At 43.1% G+C, this 24,434-nt stretch overlaps 1 protein-coding gene across 17 annotated transcripts in view; it reads right to left on the bottom strand.

The window, feature by feature from the left end:
- Window positions 1-24,434, bottom strand: part of CADPS (calcium dependent secretion activator) — a 220,832-nt gene that overhangs the window by 43,027 nt on the left and 153,371 nt on the right. For 4 of the 17 annotated variants that reach the window (XM_055707677.1, XM_055707664.1, XM_055707674.1 and 1 more), the window contains 4 exons: window positions 14,461-14,567; window positions 8,603-8,759; window positions 7,473-7,614; window positions 650-796 (listed from right to left, as the gene is read on the bottom strand). In XM_055707677.1, the coding sequence (XP_055563652.1) occupies window positions 650-796; window positions 7,473-7,614; window positions 8,603-8,759; window positions 14,461-14,567 (553 nt within the window). Of the gene's footprint in view, window positions 1-649; window positions 797-7,472; window positions 7,615-8,602; window positions 8,760-14,460; window positions 14,568-17,213; window positions 17,319-24,042; window positions 24,061-24,434 lie in introns of all 17 variants that reach the window. The other 13 variants (XM_055707676.1, XM_055707675.1, XM_055707678.1 and 10 more) reach the window with 5 other exon arrangements.

The raw sequence follows: 24,434 nt of genomic DNA on the forward strand, positions 1-24,434 counted from the left end.
TAGAGATCAACTGCTTTGACATCATGTATGATTTTCCAGGCCATAATCTAAAGCTCATGTTGAAAATACCTTGCTTTAGTTGGTCATGACATTATTCAGGCTGTAATGATGGCTATGGAGCTTTCATTACTCTCTGGGGCCTCCAACATGGATAAAAACTGTTGCAGGGTGTTCCTCTTTGTTAAACCATTTCATTAAAATCAAGACAAAAATTATTATCTGGGAACTGCGGAGCTTGCATTAAATAAAATGCATTTTTAGATCTACATCTGGTCCACAGAAATTGGTTGACTGGCATTGAAACTGGTTCATCCTCTCTTTTGGACAAAACTCTTTGCTGAGACACGTCATGTCACATTGTGAGTTCTGTGGTTTGTATGTTGTTCAGACCATGTCCCATTGTTGACAGCTATTTTGTAAAGCAAGATACTCGCTCAAATTCTCAGTGGGAGTAAGACAAATTTTCAAGATTTATACAAAAAGCCCTCAAAATACACATGCCAAAAATTCACTAGTGTCTCATTCAGAAAACGTCTAATTAACTGTATCACTCTTTAAAGTTTTATATAATGCACAGAAACAAACAATACATATCCATGCCAAGATTACTTTAAATTTAAATGAGATCTAATTTGAACTGAATACACACTCAGAATCATAAATAGCAGCCATCCATGACGGTGCAGAAAAGCTAGGCATTTGTGGGATGCCTAGTGGGATGTTAACTGGTAGATTTGGTACTTTAGGGAGATTCACATTTGGTAGATTCACATTGGGCAGATTACTTGTTAAACTCCTGTGGAAGAAACAGACAGAAAGAAAAAATACCATAACAGTGACAATGCAGATGTAGCAGAAGCACGTGACACTCATAAACAAATCTGCAAAGTTCACAGCACGACGACAGTTAAAAAACTGAAGCAAAACATTTCAGAAAGAAGCATGAGTATGGAAGCTAAGTGTACTGGGTTTGCAGTCTGCAAGTTACTTAAAAAAACCCAAACAACTAGAATGAAAAGAAGAAGAATCACGAAGTAGCAAATTAACAGAGTACTCAAACAGTCACGGAAAATAACTCCACTTTCAAGTCCTGATACGGTTTCAAAGTGCAGAGAGCAGCCTTTCCTAGGAAAAATCTCTCTCGTAAGGGAGTGAGTCTCAGTTCCTTACACACTCAGGTTGGATGAAAGAACTAAACTGAGAGATCTGCTAGGGAATTTGGATTCAAAAGAATAAGCAGAGAGTTTGAAATGCCAGCCCTGCAGAAGTCTGTAGGAGTTTTTCTTGCCACCAAATTCGATAGAGTCGGGATTTCACTCCAAAACCTCTCTGTTTATCTTCTACTCTACAAATAGCAAAAATGGGCTAAATCCAGAGCAATGAAATGGTGAACCACCAGGTTCTTCCTCAGTGAAGACTCCTGCCTTGATCCTCCCTTACATTCCTGGGTGCGAAGAAAACGGGTCCTGCAGGCTGCCCAGCTCTACCCATGTGCACTGTGGACAAACTGCACTGAACAAATCCAGGACTGGTACGTGAATGTGTCTTGGCTGGAAATAGGGCATGGGGCAATTAAGACATTCAAAGGTTAATTTATGAAGCATTGGGTATCATGACTTTATATTGAATTTATATTAAATATATATTATATTGTCAGACATGCCACTGTTATGCAAATAGAGAGCTTCTAAAAGTGGGCCAGTGGATTAATTTAATGCAACACACTCTCCTGAAGCAGCGTGTGGTGTAACGGCACTGCATGCCCGAAGTTTGCAAAGCACCTTGACCTATTTTACTGGGCTAGGTCTCTAGATGTTATAATTGGGCTAATTCTGTTTTAATCACAGTTACATTTTACATGCAAGATTAAAATGTCACAGGGTTTGGGAATCAGCATAAGATAGCACTCAGTTACCCAACTCCCATTTTCCCTGCTCACAGAAAAGTTTCAGAGGTGTATCTTTCAGAGGTATATCAAAAATTTCTTTCTTAATCCAGGTATGCTGCATGGTACACAATCCATAGACGGTTTTACAGTCTCATTTGAAGAACAAACCTGGATGCTTTGACACGGTTTCCCCTGAATCACTATTTGGGCTCAGTGAAAATGGAATTAGGACATCAAGATTTCAGCTCCATCCTGCACTGCTGAAGCTACTGAAATCTTTTCCATTGATGTTCACGGGCACAGCTTCAGCATTGAACTTCCTTGCTCTCAGGGACCACACTAGGACATGCCATCTTAGGGGGTCCCTCCTGTTCCCCTGTACTAAATCAGCTACCACACAGGCAGCATTATCTGGACTCTTGGACACTATGTCTTTCAAGGCATTTTAAAATGTTAGCAACCTCCTTGAGTCATATTTTGAACTCTATTTCTTACTGCAAGTTTTACATATCAAAAGCCAAAGTCATGGAATTGAGCTGGCTATACCAAATAAATGTTTCCTAACGCAACAGAAGACTTGAACTACATCTCTGCAACAGCTCGGCTTGTCATTGGCAGCAAGTCTTAGGGAATAGATGTTATCCTTATTCTCCCTTTGTGAATAAAATCCCTTGTCAGGGAGAAAAACCACAATCCAAAGTCTTTCTGGTGAAAGAAAAAAAAAAAAAAAGATGCTCTTGTTTTCTTTTGTTTCTATGATTCTTAGTAGATTTGACTTCATGCTATCTGCTTGTTCTCTTTGTTAGGCAGTAAGCAGACACTTCAATACGAGAATTTACTAACATAACAAAGCTGCCCATTGTTTCCATTCATAATGTATCTGCTATTGAGTTGATATGATTATTGAATGAGACACAGACTCCATGGTGATTGAGAGAGTGTTAAATCTTCAGAAATGGCAGTGCATGTGGTTAGATACTGATATGGAATAAATAAAGAAATAGCAAGAGGTGGACAACATATAAATGTATAAGGAAAAGCAACTTAAATAACTTAGCCAGATGGTAAATACATAAATCAGAGGACCTTTGGTTTTAATATTAAAATTCAAGAAGTGACAGTGTTATATTAATAAAAACACTGTATTAATAAAATATGACTTCTAGAGTAAACAGTATACTATATTCACACGGAAACATATTTCTTTTATACAACACATTATTTTGCTGATGCAAGGATATGTTGCAAGAATAAGTTAGTACTCTTAAAAGAAAACAAAACAGCAAAATAATGGAGTATATTAACATACAGTAACTAATTTAAAAAATATTCTCCTGAATTGACATGCACAGTTTTGCAGGTTCAACCAATCTAATTATCTGACTAACAGTTGCAGTGAGACCTGTAAAAAATTATTAATATTACCAACAAATGTTCCAGCCTGCAGTTGCTCAGACCATAAAACTACAGGTCCAAGATGAGAAACTGTTTCTAGAAGCCAGCCATGCCTATTTAATATAGATGGCTAAATATAACCTCAGCCATCAGGCAGGGAATGTGGGCATTTGCATCAACAAGATGAGGGCTGTCTGATTTAAGACAACTCAGCTTCAGGACTGGATCCGGATATGTTTGATAAAAGACGCACACTCTGGAGCTGCACTGCTTGTTTTCTCGGCTCCTTCTGATTCACCCCTGTTTGTGTTTGTTAGCTGCGTAAATGGCTTTCACCTGTACTGTCTGTGGGGAAATTCTCAGTGCAAACAGACTGGCAACATAGCCCTGGACAACATCCCAGTGCTCACACTGCACTGGAGCACTGATCACAGAAAACAAGCCCGGGTGCACCGGGGCTGCTCCTGTAGAGCTGCCCTAGTACTGACAGGAGGGCAGAAAAATCACATCTTTCCACTGAGTTGTCTCCTGGCTTCAGAACAGAGCTAAACGAGACCATTGTCCACACTTAACTGCGCAGTTCCTACAGGATGCCTGACATGATTTAGTGATGGAAGATGCAAACGCCTGTCTCTTCCATCACTACAAACACTTACTACCTTACTGCCGAGGCTGAGCAAATGCTCAAGAGCAAATCTTTTCACAAAAGCCTTGATGTGAAGCAAAGAGCTTGATCGTGAAGTAGGCAGTCAGATCTGTGCTCTTCCTGTGACTGACACCCAGAATAGTAACAAAAATACTCATTTTCACTACAACGGTGCTTCTTTTAAGGGGAAACATTTTTCGCTAGCATTTCGTAGTAGCACAACCTTATAAAATGACTAGTATAATCATACTGAGTTCTTATATTTATATTAATGATACACTTATAAATAGTTTGCAGAGGGTTAGTGAGCAGTTAATAGATGCTAAAGCCAGGACTAAGCGCAGTAGAGACAACCATAGGTCAATGAGTAATGTCCTAGTCAAGCAATTGAAACTGGTTGTCACTGCACTGGCTTTAACATTTGCTCAGGAAGATCTTTCAACACAGACACACACACAGAGACACACACACACACACGTACGTATCTGCTGGCTGCAAGATAAATCAGTGTTCTCCGAGAAGCTAGCACGAAAAAAACCCCATTGCAAACCCTACTTATCCAAGACCTCTCAACTCACCAGAGAACAGACCTACTCTGTATCCTCCGTATTTGGATGACTGTGCGAAGGACAAGCGTTCCGCATTTCTCTGCGTGGATTCATACAAGCACACCAGCTGCTCTAGCTATAGGGCACGGACCCCCTGCAAATTCAGCAGCTCTGCAGAGGCAGATTACATAGCCCTCATGAGCACATTACATCGATGCTTTTTCCCCCCATGTTTTCAATACTTAACAGTATCTCTCTCACTGTTTGTGATTTCTATACCTAACTCCTCGTAGCATAAGGTGCAGAGTATTCAGCAATGAAAATAGAAGAAATACATGCTTGCAAACTGCCATCTGGTCAGGTTATGGAGGGCTACATATTTCAGCCTTGATTGCAAGCATGAGCACAGAGAAACCCTTTCAAAAGACTATGTTGTAGAATAATTTCTTGGTTAACAGGGAATAATGAGATCTCCTTCTCCTAATTCACTGTAGAGATCCAAAGCAGGGCAACAGTATGCTTGGTGGAACAGGCAGCCATGATGATCTACCTTTTCTGGCCATCCTGAAGGCCTTTCTTCAAAGCAGAGGAGAGCCAAGGGAAACATACTGCAGCGTTCCCAATCCCCAAAAAGCTCTTCTGGTGAGGCAGCAATGGAAGGCCATGACTTGGGTGGGAATTGGCTGGTCGAAACTCTTGGAGAATCAATGGCCAAAAATTCACCTATGCTGCAGTATGGACATGTGGCATGAGAAGGCAGTAGATGCAGGAGAGCAAATCAAACAAAGTCTCTGACCTGAGTTTTTCTGCAAGTTTGCTGTCGATCAGACAAAGAGGAGCAGGTGGTCTGCCCAGGAGGCAAAAGATGAAGATGCCTTAACATTTAGTTCTGAACAGCACATCAAAAATGTCACAGGATCCTAGGAATGACACCCCTCTTTTCCCTTACGCTGTATGTGCCACCCTCTGCACATTCACTGGTGCCTTCCTTCACCGGGTCACGTTGTGTTAAGCCAGCATGTGCAACTCGCGCTTTTGTGTGTGAGACGCAAGAGCAAAACTCCAACTAGTGAAAAAACCCCCAGAATGCATCTTTTCACCAGATGGACACAAGCTTCTTGTGAAAAGCACCCACTTCCCTGCTGGAAGAAATCAGAATTCTAAGTTCCCAAGTCTGTAAGACAGATAGTCCAGCCTGGGCTTTCATTGGAAACTGCAAGGCTCAAACACTCTGTAACTGGAATTCCAGAAGGGAATAAGCATTACAAAAGAACTAAGAAAAGGTCTTTTGTAGCTATCAAAGATAACTTGAAGATGATAGATAATGGCATACCCAGGGACAAAGCACTTTGGCAGGCAAGTACCACAGCCAAGTACTTACAGCCATCTATAGTTAAGCCACTAAAGTCAATAAAAGCCAAAATGATGTCAGCTTCTGGCAAAAGAAGAAAGCAGAACAAATTGCTTATTGACTGCTTGACTGAGGCGGACAGGTACACAGAGTTGCCTGCTTCTATTTCATAACAAAGAAATACAAACATACTCATTACTAAAGCAGAGCTCTGAAACTAAAGTTAATGCTAACTTCACAGTGCAATTCTGCTTGAAGGAGTGGCTGTAAAAATGGCATTCTCCTACTCGAAAGATCTATTTCTTGTATGTTTTCTGGGTCACATCTGCTTATTTGAAACAAGATTTTTTAGGATTTTTAATCCTGTTAGCCTGCAGACCAAAGACAGCAAATGGAAAGTGAGAGAGGCTCCTGAATGCCTGCCACTTAACCCCACTCAAAACAGAGGGGATGATCAGGTGTCAAGAAAAAGCCTGAGATTTGGCAGGCAGAATCCTTACGGATGCTGAGGATACACAAGAAAGAAAGGAAAAAACCTGGGTACTCAGACTCCAGGTTGCATATGGGAGGCTGGCTGCTGAACAAAATCTCTTTTCCTTGTAAACGGAACATATTTGGTGTGAAAAGCCCTGAAAGACCACACGTTCTTTTATACAGCAAACCTCTGAGAGTGCAGTGCCACTTAGCTTTGCCTAGAGAATCACAAAAAAGCAGGGAAAATAGTCTCTCCAGAGGTCATTTGGTCTCAATCCCCTGCCTAAGGCGCTGCCAGACTCATGTTGTTTCCAAAGGGTCGATTTTTCTCTTTTAATACCTTCATTGGAAGGAAAAGTCAGTTCTCTTCCTTCGTGGGATCTGACTTGGCTTTTTAGAGCAAGCGTGACAGGGTTCAGCAATGCCTCAAAACCTGTGAAGTAACAACAGTAATCCAAAGCACATGCCACATTTTCATCATTTACCAGCTCTTGAGTTCAATTTGGGCTTCTTTTAGGCTACTAACTTCTCGCTGGTAAATTCCTAGTTCTCCAGATTTAGTAACTGATTCTGCTTGAATCATCTCACCCATGTTGCACTGTGGTTTCTGCACGCCTAATCCTACAGGCGAGGAGCTGGGACCCAGCAGAGCTGCCCCGGGACACAGGGACACGTGCAGCTGTCAGCCGCGGGGCTGGCACGAGAAGCACAGCGCTGCACTATCCCTCCGCGGGGTGGGTGGAAAAAATGAGTCTTGGGAAGAGTAAGCACAGCAATGACTCACACAGGTTAGAGGGCTGGACTGAACACAGTGAAGCAAGGGGTTTTGTTCTGAAAAGGAGCTATGTGAGTTCAAAAGCAGCATTGGAAAACGCCTTTTAGAACGGGATCCAAAAAGCCACGCCAGCTAAGAAGGTTTTCACATTTTCATGCTTCCATGTCCATAGGCATACAGTTCAAACTGAGGCAGCAATGCATTTCAAAAAGCCAATACCGTTTCCCTCATTAACTTGAAAACCCTGAAGAGATCAGACCTTCTATTTTTAGCATTAAACTAGAAAATCCAAAGCACTTTCTGCATGTCCAGTCTAATGTTTGCTAATTCATCTCTGTATGAATCTCCATCCATTTGCACCCAAATTCCGATTGTATCAAAGGAGGTTTCCTTACTTTACTGGCTCCCATGACTCCCGCTCAAAGCCCCTGTGAATTGACTGTGCAATTGAGGACTCCATCAGATCGACATATCTAACAACAAGTGGAGCAAACAGGTCTTGGAGGTGTTTGTGGAATTTTCCATTGCACAAATTATCTAGAATAGATAAATAAAAGTATAGTAAGACACTACTGTTACTAAAACCTCTGTAACAAACCACAGCGCGGCACTTCATTACACAACGAATTTGTCAGCAAACAGGGAGAAACTTCGAGAACATAACAGGAGCTGGCGTCAGGCACCAGTGTTAACGACAAAGACAGCAGGAATGGCTTCTTACTCCAAACAAATAAACAGATAACAAATCTTCTTTTCCATTAATGTCAAACTTACAAATACATTATTACTTCCTGCGAATAAAATGGATGTAAGAAATACAGCATGGCAAACATTATGGCTTTTGCAGGTAGGAGAATCATTTCTTTGGTTACTCGCTACTATGATACTGAAAATTGCTCTCTGGAGATGAGTCCCTGGCTTTTTCCTGTGGTTTTAGAAAGCTAACTGGGGCCCTGGTCCAGGACCTAACTGAAGGCGATGGCAGTTCTGCTACCAGCTCCCCAGGGAGCAGTTGGGCCACCTGGGGGATTGGCAGATCCTCAGGGGTTTTGGAGGCATGGCCCCATGTGCTTTGGAGAAGAGCCTTATTTCACAAAGCACTACTCTTCTGAACTACTCCCCCTTCCATTTACTTTAATATTTTCCTCCCTTCAGTAAAATCTTCTAAAGCAGGGACTGTCCTACTCCATGTTAAATATATGCAGTACACACATATAAAACAATACACACATTTAATGACAGTGAGATAGAGTACCTAATTCCCTGCAGGCAGCTATTACCAGAAGACATGAGAAGAAGAAGCAAAATAAAAGTTCAACTTCTCACCTTTGACTGAGGCATTTGATTTAAGGGGTGTCTGTGTGCTTTTTTCTAGCAGAAATGGAACAAATTCAAGCTGATGCTAAAAGAGTATGTCCTGTAAATCTCTACCCATCCCAGTTTACTGTGCAGTACGGAGAGGCTGAAAATATACAGTAACCTGAGTTGCCCACTGAAAAAGAAACAATCAAAATACAATACATACAGTCACTACGGAGGGAATCGTTTAGAAGCTGAAAGAGCGGAAAGCTGTCCCAGGTGTCTGGGGGTTGCACCTCTAACGCAGCATCCATATCCACTGCAAACAGTGACAGGAAGGTCTCCGCATGCTCGACCATTAAGTCTGACCACCAAGCAAAGGCCTTCAGAGTTGGTAGAGAAAGATAACAAAGAAGTATATTAGTTCTAATAAAGTACAAGGAAAGATGTTAGGCCACAAATCTCAAAAAAAAAAAAAAAAAAGAAAAAGAAAAAAAAAGTGCATCCCATGGAAACTACCTTTATTGTAAAGAGAACAGTGCTTTCAAGTGCTAGCCTGCACAGATAGTGCTAATCACAGGAATTAGGCACCGCTATTTTAATCAAAAGTTTCTTTTAGAGGATCTATTCAGAGCTCCACCATAAAGGCATGCAGGTGTAATGCGGCAGAGAAGGTTTTGTCTGTTCAATTTACAATAAATGACTTCATTCATCTGTAATTATGCGGATTATCAGAAAAAAATTCAACTAATTCTTGTTCTAAAGTATAGAAATTTGGGAGTTTCTTCACTGTGCTTGTGTGCTTTCTGCTGTGTTTTTCAACAGTTTAAATTTCATTCAGATTCACTACTTCCATTTGTCTTGAAAAACTAGAAGCCTAAGACATGAAAATCTGTCCTAAATCACTCACACTCTCCTTTAGAGATATGTCAAACATCACCAGTAAAAGTTATTACAGCACTGTTCGTTTTACATGGTTAGCTATACACATCCATAGAAACACACTACCACCCTCATAATGCTACTGATCAGGAAACCAATTACAAAGCTCTATCATCAACATGCCAAGATAAAAAAAAATAATAATCTACGGCAAGCCTATATTTTCACAGAGGCAGGAAAAAAATATATCTAAACTTGAAAACCAAAAAAATATCATCGAAGTAACTCATTCTCATGCACGTGAGTCCTTAAAGTTCACTGTATGGGCTCTCTGTCGTGACATTCACATCATACATGGCTCAGATGTGAATGCTGCAAACGCATGCATGCGTGTTTAGTAATCACTTCTGGCTGGGAACATGCAATATGAGAAGTGCTGTTGTTAGGCCCATGTGCTGTCATTTTGAAGTGATAGGAAATCACTCAGTGACTTAAAGGATCTAAGAAACAGCTTTCCAGCACTCTGCAAGAAAAAAGAAACCTCTAGCATAGGCACAAGACTGGAGATGAAACGGAAAAGACTGGGAATAGATGGATCAGTTTGAAGAGGAATTGCCAGTCAGGGAGGGGTATTTTTTGCAGATTTTAGCAGATATGAATAAGCAGAATGGACTTTCTCAGGGTTTGGTTTTGATTCGCTGATGAAGAGCTGCACCGATGTGCAGAGCACAGCTCCAGCTGCTGTGTCGCTTGGCCACGGAGATGGAGCAGTGCCCCCAAACCAGGCTACTGACATGGACCCCTTCAATTCTTCCTATTTCAGCCTGACTTCTCAGCTGCCAGTGATATTGGTGGGGTGTCTTTGGGACTATTTCCACTCCTTCATTCCCCCATAATGAGAAGCAGACTGACATTGCCCTGCTATTATCCTGTGAGTTGACAAGAAGCCAGTATGAAGACATAGGTGGGTTGGACGTGGCACTGGGTGTTATGTGCCCAGAACACATCCGAGATGTAAAATAACCAAAATAACTGAATAATCCCCAAACTAATCTTAGTATTGGGCCCACCCTGGCATGGGGGTGAAGATGTGGATGAGGTGGGCTGTGCCATGAAGGCTTTGGTGCATCCAGGGCAGGCTGGGCAAACGCCATGGCCGGAGCAGCAACACCAGCAGGTTAGAGCGTCCTGTGGTCACGGCACGGGGACAAGGTGACTACACTGGGCTCCTTCATCTGCAAACTGTCCCCAGCCCCACGCACACGGAGGAATCTGCCCGGCACCGCTGCAGCAACACCTGCCCTGGGGTGCTTGGGAAGCTTGAGGCAAGTGATGGTGGCCCTGGGCGTTTGCAGAGATGTTGCTCTGGAGAAGCCAAAAGCGAGGTGAGGGAGCCCTGAGGGCTGAGCATGCATGGCAATGCTCTCTGCCTCTTCCTCCCACGTGTGGTGCTGGTGTCCAACCGAGAGCATGGCCGGACACCTGGGAGTGCCGCATCGGGAAGCATCAAACTACTGCAAAACTGCACAGGAACCAAAACCATCAAGACTCAGGTCTGCTCGCAAGGCCTGCTCAAACCTTCTCCCCAGAGTACAGGTGGGGAACGAGCTGACACTGAGCAAGGGGGCTGCGGAGTGGCCTCTCAAAACCAGCAGCGCTCGTCTGTGGTTTTCAAGGAGGGTGCTGGAGCTGTCCTTGATCCGATGTGGTTTCTTTGGCTGTGCCTCTGCTGCCAACAGCCTGCCACGCTGCCACCCCATCAGATGCTGCCCCCAGGGCTGGGGGCAGAGAGCGATCGCTACAAAGGACTGATGGCAATTGGCATCTGGCGGGGAGGGAAAAGAGGGGAGGCCCAAGAATGTCTTCTGCAACAAATCCCAACACAAACACTTCAGAGTCCTGCAATAAAAACCTGCTTCTGTGAAAAAGGAAAAAAAAAACCCCAAACCTATTTTAAAAAGAAAACCATGTGATCATTTGTGGAAAAAAAAAACCCCGCCCAAACGAGTCACAGTTTCCCTTTTGCTGGAAAAGTCAAACTTCAGCTCTGTAAGCCTCTAACTTTAGCCAGGACCCTCAGCCTCCACCTCCCTAGTCCTGGTGAGCAGGACTGCCCTGGTGGGAGCAGTAACACCATACTTTGAAAAACTCCTTCAAGATGGTAACATTTCATTTATTTACCATCTACTTACCTGCTTTGCTTAAAACACAACGTAAAGGGGAAAAAAAGTGTGCTTTCTAGCCAAACACAACTATTGTTGTATATTTTACACATGGATACACATGTATATATGTATGACCTCAAGGAGTTAAAATACATATATACGTATACACATACGTATACATAGAGAGAGAAAACACCAGTTTAAAAATAGGTGAATGCCATCATCTCTGGCATGTGTCATCAGTCATCCAGAGGAAGGGAAGGGAGCTAGGAGACAGCTGATGGGAGAGATGACACAATGACAGAGACCTCCCGCTCTCACAGATTACAGACGTAGGCATGAGGGTCCTGCTGCATTTCTGCCTGCGCTGGTTTGCTTCCTTCGTACGGGTAAGACAAACCCAACTGACTAGACATAGCACTTCTGTGGTCATGATTTTTGAACATTTTCCATGCTCCGAGCATTATTTTCTGGGTTCTCATTAGGGAGTCTGCCTGGATGTCCATGTGGGGGGAAACGGGGCATGTTTTAATTGCAAACACTGTTGGTATTAAGGCATTGCTTCAGTAAGTGGTGCAATTTAATTTTCTGCTGAACATCCAAAGCAGACAGAAGAGTCACACCTTGCAGGTCAAACCTTCTCCAGGTGAATGGACAACGTGTCAAAAAAATTCACCTGGAAGAATTTGAAAAACAAGAAGTGCAATACCTCAGCAATTCTCATTGCACAGCAAGAGCATAATGTGGCTACAACGCGTAATAAAAAATCAGCGATAAACCACCCAGCCTCTCCTCTCTCTCTTCCGCTGGGTGCAAGTCACAGTGTGCAGAGAGCTGGCTGACTGCCGGTCCGCTGCTGAAATGCCACAGCCCCCCTCAGGACAGGGATTCAGTGATGCACCAACAGTGTGCTGGGCTTCTGCAGAGGGATGAATTTCACCCTTCCAGGCCATCGTTCAGAACAAGGGACCGGGACGTCTCCTATCCGTGTTGGCATTAACCTTCTGTCTCTAATCAAAACCTCGTGACACAAAAGCTGGAGAACAGTTCTGAGTCTTCCTCCTGGTGAGGATGTCGGTGGCGTGGCTGGCTGAGTGCGACCAGCCCTGTAACTGCTTCGGTCAGAAGTCTACTATTCCAAAGTAACCTGCATTTAAATAAACAGCTCCTTCCTGGCTGGATGTACTTCCAGCCTGTGTTGGTGATGAGTGGAATAAAACACTCGTTATCCTCGGACAGGTTAGTGCAGTGCCCTCGAGCACCCCCTCACTTTGGTAAAAATGAAGCTTCTTTCACTCCTCACCCCGTATATTCTCTCTCTACATATAAATACTGTATATCCAGTACAAGGCACATACAGACAAAACCAGAGGAAGACCACTACCGTTCTAGGCACTCGTGTAGTACTTAGTCCATCTCCACCACAGTGTACTAGAGGTCGGGTGAATGCAAAACAACAGAGGTAACAACAGGCTGAGGAGAGAGTCCAGGCAGGTAGGGTTGTGTTGGGATGTAACTGCAGCGCTCGTAAAATATACCCATTGCTACATGCATGGACCGGACTGCTATGCCACATTTACCCTCCTCTGTCAGGCTACCAGCTCCGCAAGCAGCCGACTTGAAGTTGCTGTTACATTCCTCGGTCAAAGTTACGGAAGCGAGGGCAACCCGGGTAAAATCCCAGTAGGAAACATGGCACTGAGAGGGCATGCACGAAATATGACAGGAGTGACTCATTTCACTCGGTTTAGTCACATACCTCTTTCCCCTGCCAGGATCATCCAAGATTGAATGAACAGTAGAAAAACAGGGAGGAAATTTAAATATGCAATCAGGCATTAGTTGGGTGTTGTGGATTGTTGTGTATTATCAATAAGTTAAATTATACTGCAAATTTAATATACACTGGAATGATTTGTAGGTGACTGCGACATTATTTATCAAATGCTCTTAATGCAAAATATATTGAGTGTATATATATATATATATATGTATTTATCTCAATGGGAAGGAAAAGAGAAAATAGTGAATGAGTGTCACATTACCTACAGTCATAAACAATAACTGTTCACGCTGAATTTTAAAACTATTAACTTTTCAATACATATTCAAGAACACCAGACTTATAGAGAACTCAGGGCTCAATCCTGCCAGTACTTACACGGGTACGTAATGTCACTTGCTTGGGCAGAAATGTCCCGACGTGCTGAGAGCGGGACTAGAGCCAGCAACGTCAGCTGCCTGGGGGGTCAAGTGTTTCCAGGATCAAGTCTCATGATTTTCTGGTCTTTATTTGACTATGACATGGTTTCAGTGGTTTTAAAACATGAATCTTTCCATTAAAGTGCTTTGAAAAGTTAAGAGTAGTTGTATTAGGCCTCAGATAAACCCCAATAATGAGTAACAGAGAATTATCCATCCTAACCTCCGTGACTACTAATTGAGGTACTCCCAATAAGCCCAGGCAGAAGAGGCCAACAGGAGGACAGATGAGTTAATCATGTACCGCAGGGGGCCAGGGAAACCCCTGGAAACAACCTGAACGCTCAGAAAGGAACACAACAAGAATTGCTTTGGTTCGTGATGGTTTTCCTCGCTCCGGCTCCGGCCAGCAGGAGCGGTAAGCTGCTGCAGGGACCCCGCTAATGCTGTCTGGAGGCACAAACTCCTGACATTGTTCCGAAATAGGACCATTCTGAAAAATGGACAGGTTTGCTCTTGTGTGTAGTCGGTGGTGAGTATATTTGGGCAGATTTGTCTCCTGCTGGCACAGTACGAAAGGCTGCGGACTGACGTAGAGGAGAGCAGAACCTAATTCCCCCTTCAGCCCCCCTCCCCTCTGCAAAAGCAATCTTCCCGACCTGCACTTTGCCTTCGGCACACTCCAGCACCACTAGCTAAGAATACATTCGGCTTTTAAAGAAGATAACCCAGCACCAGTTGGGAAGACATCACACAAATACACAGAGGTCCCAGCAAGCCCCCGGAGCCTGCTGGAGACCTGGGGGACACGACCTCGCAGGGTGCCGCTGCTCACCTCCGCATGGTGTTCTTCGTTTTGCTGTAGGACTTCGATTACCAACTCTGCCAGACGTATTGTATCTTCTAATTTTTTAGCTGGTGTGACTAACCGGCCTACATTTTCTGTAGTACAAGAACTTGAGTTAAAAGGGAGGCAGAATGAAAAGCTAGATGTACAGTAAGTTATTCTAGAGTTTTTTTTAAAAAAAATAAAATCCCATAATATTCTACAGCTTTAAAGATCTTTTCATGCATATGTTAAATGCTTATATAATTAGTACTGAGCAAACCAGAAAGCCACACTCGTTATTATACTATAAAAATACAGTGCTCCAGCTCCAAATTTCACAATGCCGTCAGAGTTGTTTTGCTTTATGGTGACACTTTATTAGCTCAAATAAGAACATCGCATTCCCTAAAGACAGCATCTGGCCACTAACATATGAACGTTATGTATCCTTCAATGTAAATGATGCTATTATCGACATCATGTCTATATGATTTAAAAATTCTTTTAAGCAGATCAATTCAAACAAATCTGTCTGCACTTTTAATAAATTGTCAGACTCTAACAATTTGAAGGTCACCTGCAACTGAAAGCAAAAATTGCAGGTCTGCCTCGCTCCAGGATTTAACTCCACAAGGGTCAAGGATTTACGCATGCTGGAGGGAGTGGAAAGTGGTAAATCCCACTAGGTGTTCATAGGTAAGATTTATATGGGAAAAGAGATGCAACTTTACAGCAAAAACCCTGCAAACAAACCAAAGAGTTTAAATCCTGGAGCTTCGTGTTTAGCTACGTTGAGCTATTGTGCAGAGTCTTCTGAAGACTTTTAAAAATAATTAAATTACATTCTTCTAGGTATTTTATATTGTTAATAACAAACATCTGAGGTGCTAACAATCTGGAACATTTAGAGTATTTCACTAGAAGTACTATAGAGAAAAAGAAAATAATCACATTTTTATTGAACAACAGCTTCTGCAAAGCTGGCTGAGTGCAACTGAGGTTTCTGTGACCTGACACGGTGGCTGACTGCCCTGAGGTGTGCAAAATCTCCCTGCCATGGTTGCCCTGGGGAGAAGCAGAGCAGATCATCTGCTCCCTGGGGATCCACCTACGCTGCAGCACATCACCACGTTAACTAGAGAAGTGTCCCTCTGGTTCAGAGCCGGGTGCCAACCGTGGCTCTCCAGCGCAGCTAGGGCGAAGAACAGCATCACGCTTTGGTGCAGACCTCTGCACCAGCGTCTGTTTTGGCCTCTCCACGATATCAAAGCTGGATAATTCATAAATAGCCCCAAAACCCAAACAGCTAAAGCAGTCTGTGATGAGCAGCATACAACAAACTGCATGTCCCCAGCACAGCAGAACGCTAGCAGTGCATGCGTTGAGGCGCCGTTACTAGCAGCCACCCTGGGATTTCCAAAGGAGCCCAGCTAAGGCAGCAGCCTGGGTCCTGCAAGGTGCTGGCTGGGCATCTCACTCCAGCCTTCTGCTCGCACTAGTTTTTGCCAGTGTTTAGGTCTTCTTTCCCTATGGGACAGAAATTTGTGCTTGCATGCAGGTGGCACTGCTCTGCTGGGTCACCAGCGGAGAAACCCCAGCCTCGCTCAGGGCTTGGCCAGTTTTGAGGACTTAATTTTCCCCCTCAAAATCTTGCCTGTTCCTAGTTTTCCCCAAATAGCTGCTTAAAGGTAACAAATTTCCCACAAAAGCCATATTTTCCCAAATGATCGTATTTGGGTGTCTGAGCGAGAGGTACCACAGGCTGGTTTTCAGAGGAGCTCAGCAAACCAGTCAGCTGAAGTGTGGCATCGCAGGCACTCAGCTTGGCTGAGAGATGCAACATGGTAAAGCACCGTGCAAATGAACTCTCCATTTTTGCTGATTTATGCCAAATATCAAGGCCTTGGGGGTTGCTTCTCCAGTTTTCCTTTTGTTTCCTGTATCACCAGAAACAAAGAAAAAAAAATAATCCAGGTTCCCCTTAATATAATCTACTGGGCAAACACTGAAACTGGAGAACTGCTGGTTAACTCCTCACTCTTTCTCCTATTCAGTCCAGCACCTCACCAGATACCAGAAGCAGAAACCTCTTCCTTTTGCAAAAGGAGCCCAAAGTCATGTCCCTTAGTAAGCTCTGGTTGTTTCTGCACCTCTGAAGCCAAGGGGAAGCTTCTGCATTGATCAGAGCAGCATCAGGCCCATTCTCATTTGCAACACTGATCTGCTCTCAAATACAACTAAAAGACAAAAGTGTTAATAAGAACAACTGCTCAGAGATGCTGTCTTTAAAGAAAATATTGATGCTTATACAACTTTGGCAGCCAGCAGATGTCAATCTTAATTTTTTTTCTTCTTATTTTAAATATTTCCCTGGTTAAGTTACTATACATCAGAATATTCTGCTAAGATAGCTGGAGCACTGACAGTTACATGAAACGTATACGATATACTTATCAAACATTTCATCCAACATCATGTAAAGCTCATACATATTTATAGTTTTCATGCAAAATGTTATGCAACAACAATGTTATTTTGTGCTGACGTTGATATTTGAAAATGTTGCATATGTCAGACATTGCTAGACAAAAAAATGTGGACATTTTGAAATAAATGCTACCTCTAAATCTCTAAAACCTACCACATCGCGCTAGGTATTTTGTATAAAGCTGCACGTGAGAATTAGCTTTCTACTGCTACACAAGCAACTGCTAGACTAGAAAACCACTGAATAAAAGGAAGGAAGACTATTACAGTACTTGGCGGCTGTTTGGCCATGCCTTTGAGCATGTGATTTATCATGTTAGTCTGCGTTTGAGGAGATGATGGTGGCCCAGCCGGTGGCTTAGGCTTGGACGGACGGGCTGCTTGTGCATGACGGAGAGAGACGCCAAAAGTAAAGAGACAAATGACTTCATCAACAGTGACAAAAAGATGGAAACTTCGAAAGGAACATAAGCAGAAATGATCAAATACAAATGGAATAAGCTGCTGGGTTTTTGCTTATCAGTACTCAAAGTATTACACAGTAATGACACCATTTGACAACACATATTCTAGAAGTCAGCAGGTTCAACATCCTACAGTACCGTGCAATCAGAAAGCTAAAAATTCAATGCAAGTATGAAACTGCACTTCATGCAGCCGCAGGAGGAAACCGAGAAAGGTTAATTCAGTTAAAACTCTGGAATTCAGAAAAGGTGAACTAAAAAAGATGACTTCAAGTCAGCACCCTGATGCTTAGGTACATTTAGCAATAGAATAACGAGCCACAGCAATTAATTGCTTTGCAAATATCAATTACACATTTTAGAATTAAACGTCACTGTTGGTTAAAGGGAGCTATAAAATATTCTTGTGCAATTTAAACATGTAAAAAAATCTGTCACTTAAAAATGTGTGGTTCCTGATCGTTTCCAGCTCATTTAATTATTTTCAACTTGGAATTCTAGTGGCTTTTATATTCTGGGTTGAATCATATATAAAAACTTGCCAGCTCTATCAAATATGTTACTTGCTATTCCAAATGTTAGAATACTGCAATCAGGACTTGACCCATCTGTCATATAGTTTACAATATCAGCATAGGAAAAATTCAAAGAAAATAGCCTTTCCTTTTACATACACTCAGAGAATAAATTATATACTGTGAATATATTAACACAATAGTTTCTATTCCATTTAATAACAGTTTTTAGCAGCATTGTGACTATTTTTAATCATGCCATTTGCTAGGAATCTGGCATATTTATCTGGACATTCTATTGCCAAAAGTCCTTGCCATTTTGCTTGCATTTTCCAGTGGGGGAAAAAAAAATCGGTTGGCTTGTGCAAAGTAGATTTCTGATTGCTTTTAATTCTCACAGAATTATAACACTTATCAAAGTATAATAAAGAATATTTGAGTTAAGAGTATGAGGTTGGTTCCCCTCTCCATACATAGAGATAGAAATACATACGTATATAAACACCATACAATGCACACACACACACACACACACATTTTTAGTCTTTTAAGCTGTGTAATGATTTAATTCAGACTCTCAGTTTTAAGCTACTGGTTCCTAGCTTTTTTTGGTTGTTATTTTCTCATAACAAGAAATGCAAATCTATTCGTTCGTCTCTGGAGTCATGCTGATCCTTGTTCAACGTTTACCAAAGGTGGCTTTGTCCCCAGAAGCAAACCTCTCAGCCTCAAGTGAACAAAAATAACTGCTTTTTGGGCATTGGCCTCATGGCTTCCACTCTAATTTAAAACATAAGCAAGAATTTGGCTGCTCACTGATGGCTCCGGACTTCAACGTGTAGATATAGGAAGACTATTTTACTGCCCATCGCTATGGAGAGCAGCTTGTGCCGCCATCCCCAGATGGGAAGGGACCATGGGGAGAGGGGACCACACACCTCCTCCCACCCACACCTGGCAACTGCGTGGTGGGAATCCCTCGCCACCCAGGGGAGTCCGTCAGGCTTCAAAGCTGGGAGCGTCAAAGAAAGACAGCTCCTCCTGAGAGCATCAAAGCCAGGATAACATCGCATCTCAGAACTGCATCCCACTGCCATCTCTCAGTGCTGTGACCCTCAAGCACCCTCAAACGTGAGTCCATCCCCTGCCTCCTCAACAGCTACCCATTGAAAAACACATCTCAGTCTTCACGGATGTCCGGACCCCACAGTGTTGAACTGGCCTGACTTGTGCAAGTGTTTTCTGTCCTAGGGAAAAGACATTAACAGAGAAGGAAGAGGAGGAAAAGGCAAGAGATGCAGCAGCACCGGGACTTCACAGATCTCTAGTGCAGCGTGTATAGAACAGCTTGGAGGAGGCTCCTGCTGTGCAGTTGTCAGCACGTACCCTGGGGTGGCTTTCACTTCTCTCGGGAGGCCTGTGAGAGCTCCCCCCCAGCACTGTGCCCCTGCTCCTGGCATCTCCCTGCCACCACCGCCTCTCGAAAACAAGCTTCCACAAGGGATTACAGCAGGTTAAGCAGCAAACTCTTGATGTAATTCTGATCTGGCCCAATCTGCACAAATATTCAGCTCTTTTGAGCGTTCAAATTTTTTAGACCTAAATCCAAGGCTCTTGCACGATGGCTGCAAAACCACCTGAAGGTGAACGAGAGGAGAGGGAAAGTCCTCTGCCTTCCTGGGGGTACCGAGCACCTCGTGAGCCCCAACCCACATGTTTCTTTGTTGCCTCTTTATTGCAAGAAAATATAAAAGATTAAGGTCTAGCTAAGGACAGCGATTAATTTCCTCTGTAAATTAGAAATGGGGGAGTGACTGCAATGCCCTGTAAGGCAAGGGAGTTTACCTGTTTCTCCAGGTCCGGGTCTTGGAGATGATACATGAGGACCCTTTCACAGGGTGTCTTGGCTCCTGCTCAGAGCCAGGGAGTTGCATAAGGCTGGATGGGTTTTACGGCATTTTCCAGCGATCAGTTGCAGTGTGTGTGGCAGGTTTTGTTTCACTTCGGCTTTTCTTTCTTCCCTGTCCTTTTCCTAATCCCTTGCTACAGCATTTAGCATCAGAAATGCTCTTGTATTTTGCTCATGTGTCAAATGGCTAAGGTTTAAATGCTTCCATCACTGAAACCACAGGCAGGGGCAGCTTCCTCCTTCCTTACAACCTGACAAAGTCTTTTCCAGACAAACTTCTGCCAAAGGTTTTTAAGCTTTTTAAGGATGATACCTGCAAATAAGATCCTGGCAAAAACTTGGATTACTTGGCAAATTATGGTGTTGCGCTTGCAATAAGCTTCAGCCTGCAACGCATGTAACAGGTATATTAAAAGATCTGCACTACTCTGGTATGTATATTGCATACAATTCATTGTGTGTGACTCTTTACAGACTGAAAGGTTTTCAAACTACATATTTCTCACTCAGCACCGTGATTTCTGGTGGATGGATGTGCTATGAACACATCAGCAACAGTGAGAATTGCACTTGCCTTAGGAGAAGAGCATTGTTGACTTTTCATATTTTTTAAAAGCATAGCCACTGGCTCAATGATTTCTTTTAATAATTAAAAATACACAACCCCTGCCAAAGGCTTTGGAATACAAGTGTTATGTGTGTGTTCATTTGCGAGCCAATCATGAAAATGATAAAAAGAGCTGCTGTTCTGAAGATAACTATAAAGAATAATGGACTTAGCCTGAGGATGAGGCAAGCAGCCTTTTATTATATTTGTGAGGTGAATTTGCATGTAACTGAAAGGGATTTCTGTGATGGCATTTTTTTCTTTCAAAATAAGATGTGTTACCTCAAAAGAAAGAAACATTCATAGAAATGTGGGTTTTTTTTTTTTCAACTCAGAAGGAGACTCTAATTCAGCTCTCAAATCTCAGCATGCTGAAAAGAGAACTGATCTCCTGACTTTCTGATGATTATTCAGCCTCGTGAAGAATTTTTGCATACCAGAACTGTATCTCATGCCTCAGGCAGCAAGTTGCTCTGCAGTTGGGAAGAGACTTGTAGAAAGATAACAGCACAATGCAGATCTTTGTGATTTCTGATGCTCTTGCAATAACTTTGATACTGCTTTAAACACTGCCTTTGAAAGGGCACAAGGAAACCTCAAAAGCTGCGTAACAATTCTTCATTAAATACAACCAAATGCCACTTCAAGGAAGGAAATAAATAAAGCGGCAGTTCAGCAGCACACGAATACAGGTAGTAGTCATGCCTGAGTTAAAAGTGTGTGACTGATTTATGACTTCAGTCTCCAGTGCTGCATACAAAGACTGATGTTTTCATACGTTTTGCATCCATATTTATTTGAGGAACGTAATTGTATTTTCTTTTTAAGCTTTGTGGTTTACCACAAATGCTGGGAGTGATTGCTCAGCAGTGGCTCGGCTCACAAATCACTCTGTCTCAGACCAGGTTAAGCAACAGGCAGCTCAGCTCCTAATCCTTCAGTGCACTCACTAAGAGTTATGGATGTGTGCACAGAGCTTCCCAGGCTGAGATCCAGAAATAGGGAAGGCGAGTGACGTACAGTGAGCATGGGGACCGTGATATGGGCCAGTACAAATGCCTTCAAAAATACCACTGCTTCTTAACAATCTGCTGTATTGCTCTAGTCAAAAACCGACCTCTTCTGCACCCGCTTCCTCAGCTGAGGACACTTTCCATGCCTGCTGGGGCGAGCGCTATGTACAAGATGCTCCACAGCCAGCGCCAGCCGAGGCTGACGCAGCCGAAGCCACCACGCTCAGTCCCTCTCCTGTGGGTGCACTCGGGTCCCCAGCCTGTCACAGGCACTGAGAGATGCCTGCCTCTGCACGGGCACCACGGCTCCCCTCACTGCTCTGTGGGGTTTTGGCTCTGCACCCACCCTGGCACCACTGCTGGTTGTGTTTTTGAGGGAAGCCAGGCTTCCCCGCCAGCCTGGCCGGGGGGACAGACCTGGGGAGGACAGTGCATGCCAGCAACGCAGCGTCATGAGATGCTGTGCCGCCGCAGCCCTGCTTGCCTGGATAGGGGAGTGGGAGGCTGCCAGCCAAGCAAAATCCTGACATTTCTGGACATCCCAAGAGTAGCTGATTTCCCTTGGTGACAGGGCAATAGGACTTTAGTGGATCCCTTTGCTCTCCAGTTACTTTCCACTTGCAGTCTGTGCCCCATTGCTCTGCCACCCTGGCAGTAAGCACTGAGGCAAGACCTGCGTCCATCCCCACATCTCCTTCACTTCTCCTCTCTGTGCATCAACTCAGCAGTACCATGAGAAGTCTCTCTTTACAGAGACCAAAACCAAACCACAACATGAGAAATACTCAGTCCAAAAGCAAACAAACCAAAAAAACCTTATAGCAAAATATACTTAAAACCTATACACAACGAATCGTCAAACTGACAGCTGTGGCCTTGGCTGGCACCATCCCTAAGGCTGCCTGTACCCAACTCCAGCAGCACAAAGTGGCACCAGTGTTGATGGGATCCCTCAGTGCCACAGCACTCCAACACAGTGCAGCACATCTCACAAATCCTGTGCTTAAGGGATGAAGAAGTTATTCCTTTCTAAAGGAATGATGGATTCCTGACTTATATAAATAAGCAGACAAATACTTATCAAAAGGTTGCACTTCTTAATCTGAGTGTTAGTAGTTTTGTCTGATTAATAATTCAAGCAAGTCATTCATCTTTAATTGTTTTAGCATAGTGTTCTATTTAATGTTCTATTTCAATACTTTTAAAGCAAGGCAAGAGACTACACACTTTTCAGGAGAAAGGACATCAAAGGGTGACATTTGTGTGTTTAAAAAGAAGTTGTTTTCAGCATCTTATTTTTATTCTTGCTTCTGGCAAAATAAATAAAAAGTCAGGCCAAACCCCAGTCACTTTTGACTCCACTTAAGCTGAGGAACTGGTTTCAAGTTGAGTCCTGCTGACCTTGCCTGAAAATTTTTAAAGACAACGGAAGATTTGTGGGCACAAAGCAGCAGAGTCACAACTCCCTGCGTCCTTTCACTCGCTCCAAGCATCAAGAAGAAGCAGTTTTATTTTTAAACGAGCTGGGCTGTAGAAACGTCCTTCTGAATTTCTAAACTGTAAGCACACGACGAGCCACTGCGTGATGCTCAGTGCATTTATTGTGCTTAACCACAACAGCCTGCGCTCACTTTGATGTGCCATAGTTAACGGTAATAGCTGGGATTGTTCTATTTGCTATTTGTTTATTTGCAAGCCTCATAGGCGTAAGGAAAAAATATTCTCCATTTTCTAAATATTTATTGCTATTCAAAATTAATTTTACTGTCATGCAATAGCTCTAGATCATGGCCCAAATTTGAGCTGCGAAGGTCTGGGGAAGCCAGGGCAGAACTTGCACTGCTTTTTAAAAGCAATTTCTTTTTGCAAACAGAGTTGAAATCAACCTGATCCTCCCCACCCCCCCCAAACAGAACAATCTACTCACAAAAAGAAATGAACAGTTCAGGTTTCAAGGACTTTTGAACTAGGACTCTGGGATACAACAGAAACGAGAACAGGGGCTGCAGAGCTCCGCCATCCCTTCCATCTGAAGAGATGGGCACTTGAGCCGAGCCTGTGCCTGGTTACATGTCACCACAGGTTATAAACAAGAGACAAACACGACTTCTGTCCCACCAGATCGTTTGTTACACATTAACAAAAAAATAGAAAAAAATAAATTAAAAACCCAGTCCTCCCATCAAGGCATAAAACAGAAGATATGAAAAACAAAAATGAACGTTAGTTTAGTTATAAATGTGCTTGTTAGGCGTGTTAAGTTAATGGCCAAATCACCAATATTTTTTCACCCAAAATGAGCTGCAGTTCTTTTGGAAACCAAGAAACTTTCTCTTTACAAAGCTTAGCTTCTCCTCTAAAACTCTTCCCTAAGAAGATACTACATTTCTATAAGGTATTTCTAATCTACACTCTATTCTAAGGAAGGAGGAAAAGGCGATTAAGTAGACAGCACAAATTAACTCCTTAAGTATTAATGCATCTCCATTTTCAGCCTGAAGGAGTACATATCTTAAGGAGCTATGGAAAAAGAAAACAAAATAAATATAACTCAACAGTCCTAGCAATTTATAATGCATATACAATTGTTCACCTGCGTCCTTTTGATTCTCTATATGAAAGAGAGAAAGCAACAAGGAGAGAAAAGAGAGAAACAAGAACAGAGATGCAGGATTAATGAGCAAGTGGACCGCACAGCCCCCCAGTTATGCGTGATATATGACATTTGAAAAGAAGAAAAGTCTCCCGGCCGCACCCCCCACCCCCCCCAAGGCATGGGGTTACCAAAGAAGCTCCCTTCACCGAGGTGAAAGAAAACGCTGTACAAATAGAAAACCAGAGAGGGCGAGCTCTGGGGACACAGAGGGGATCTCCAAGTGACAGCAGGGCTGGGGTGTCCCCTCCAGAGCTCGGTGCAAAGAGTCAGTAAAAAAATCGAGGAGGAGAGCAAGTAAAGTGCATCCTTCCGCTCGAGAGCTAACAGAC

This window comes from Falco cherrug, chromosome 4 (genome assembly GCF_023634085.1).
Source record: "Falco cherrug isolate bFalChe1 chromosome 4, bFalChe1.pri, whole genome shotgun sequence".
Classification (NCBI taxonomy): domain Eukaryota; kingdom Metazoa; phylum Chordata; class Aves; order Falconiformes; family Falconidae; genus Falco; species Falco cherrug.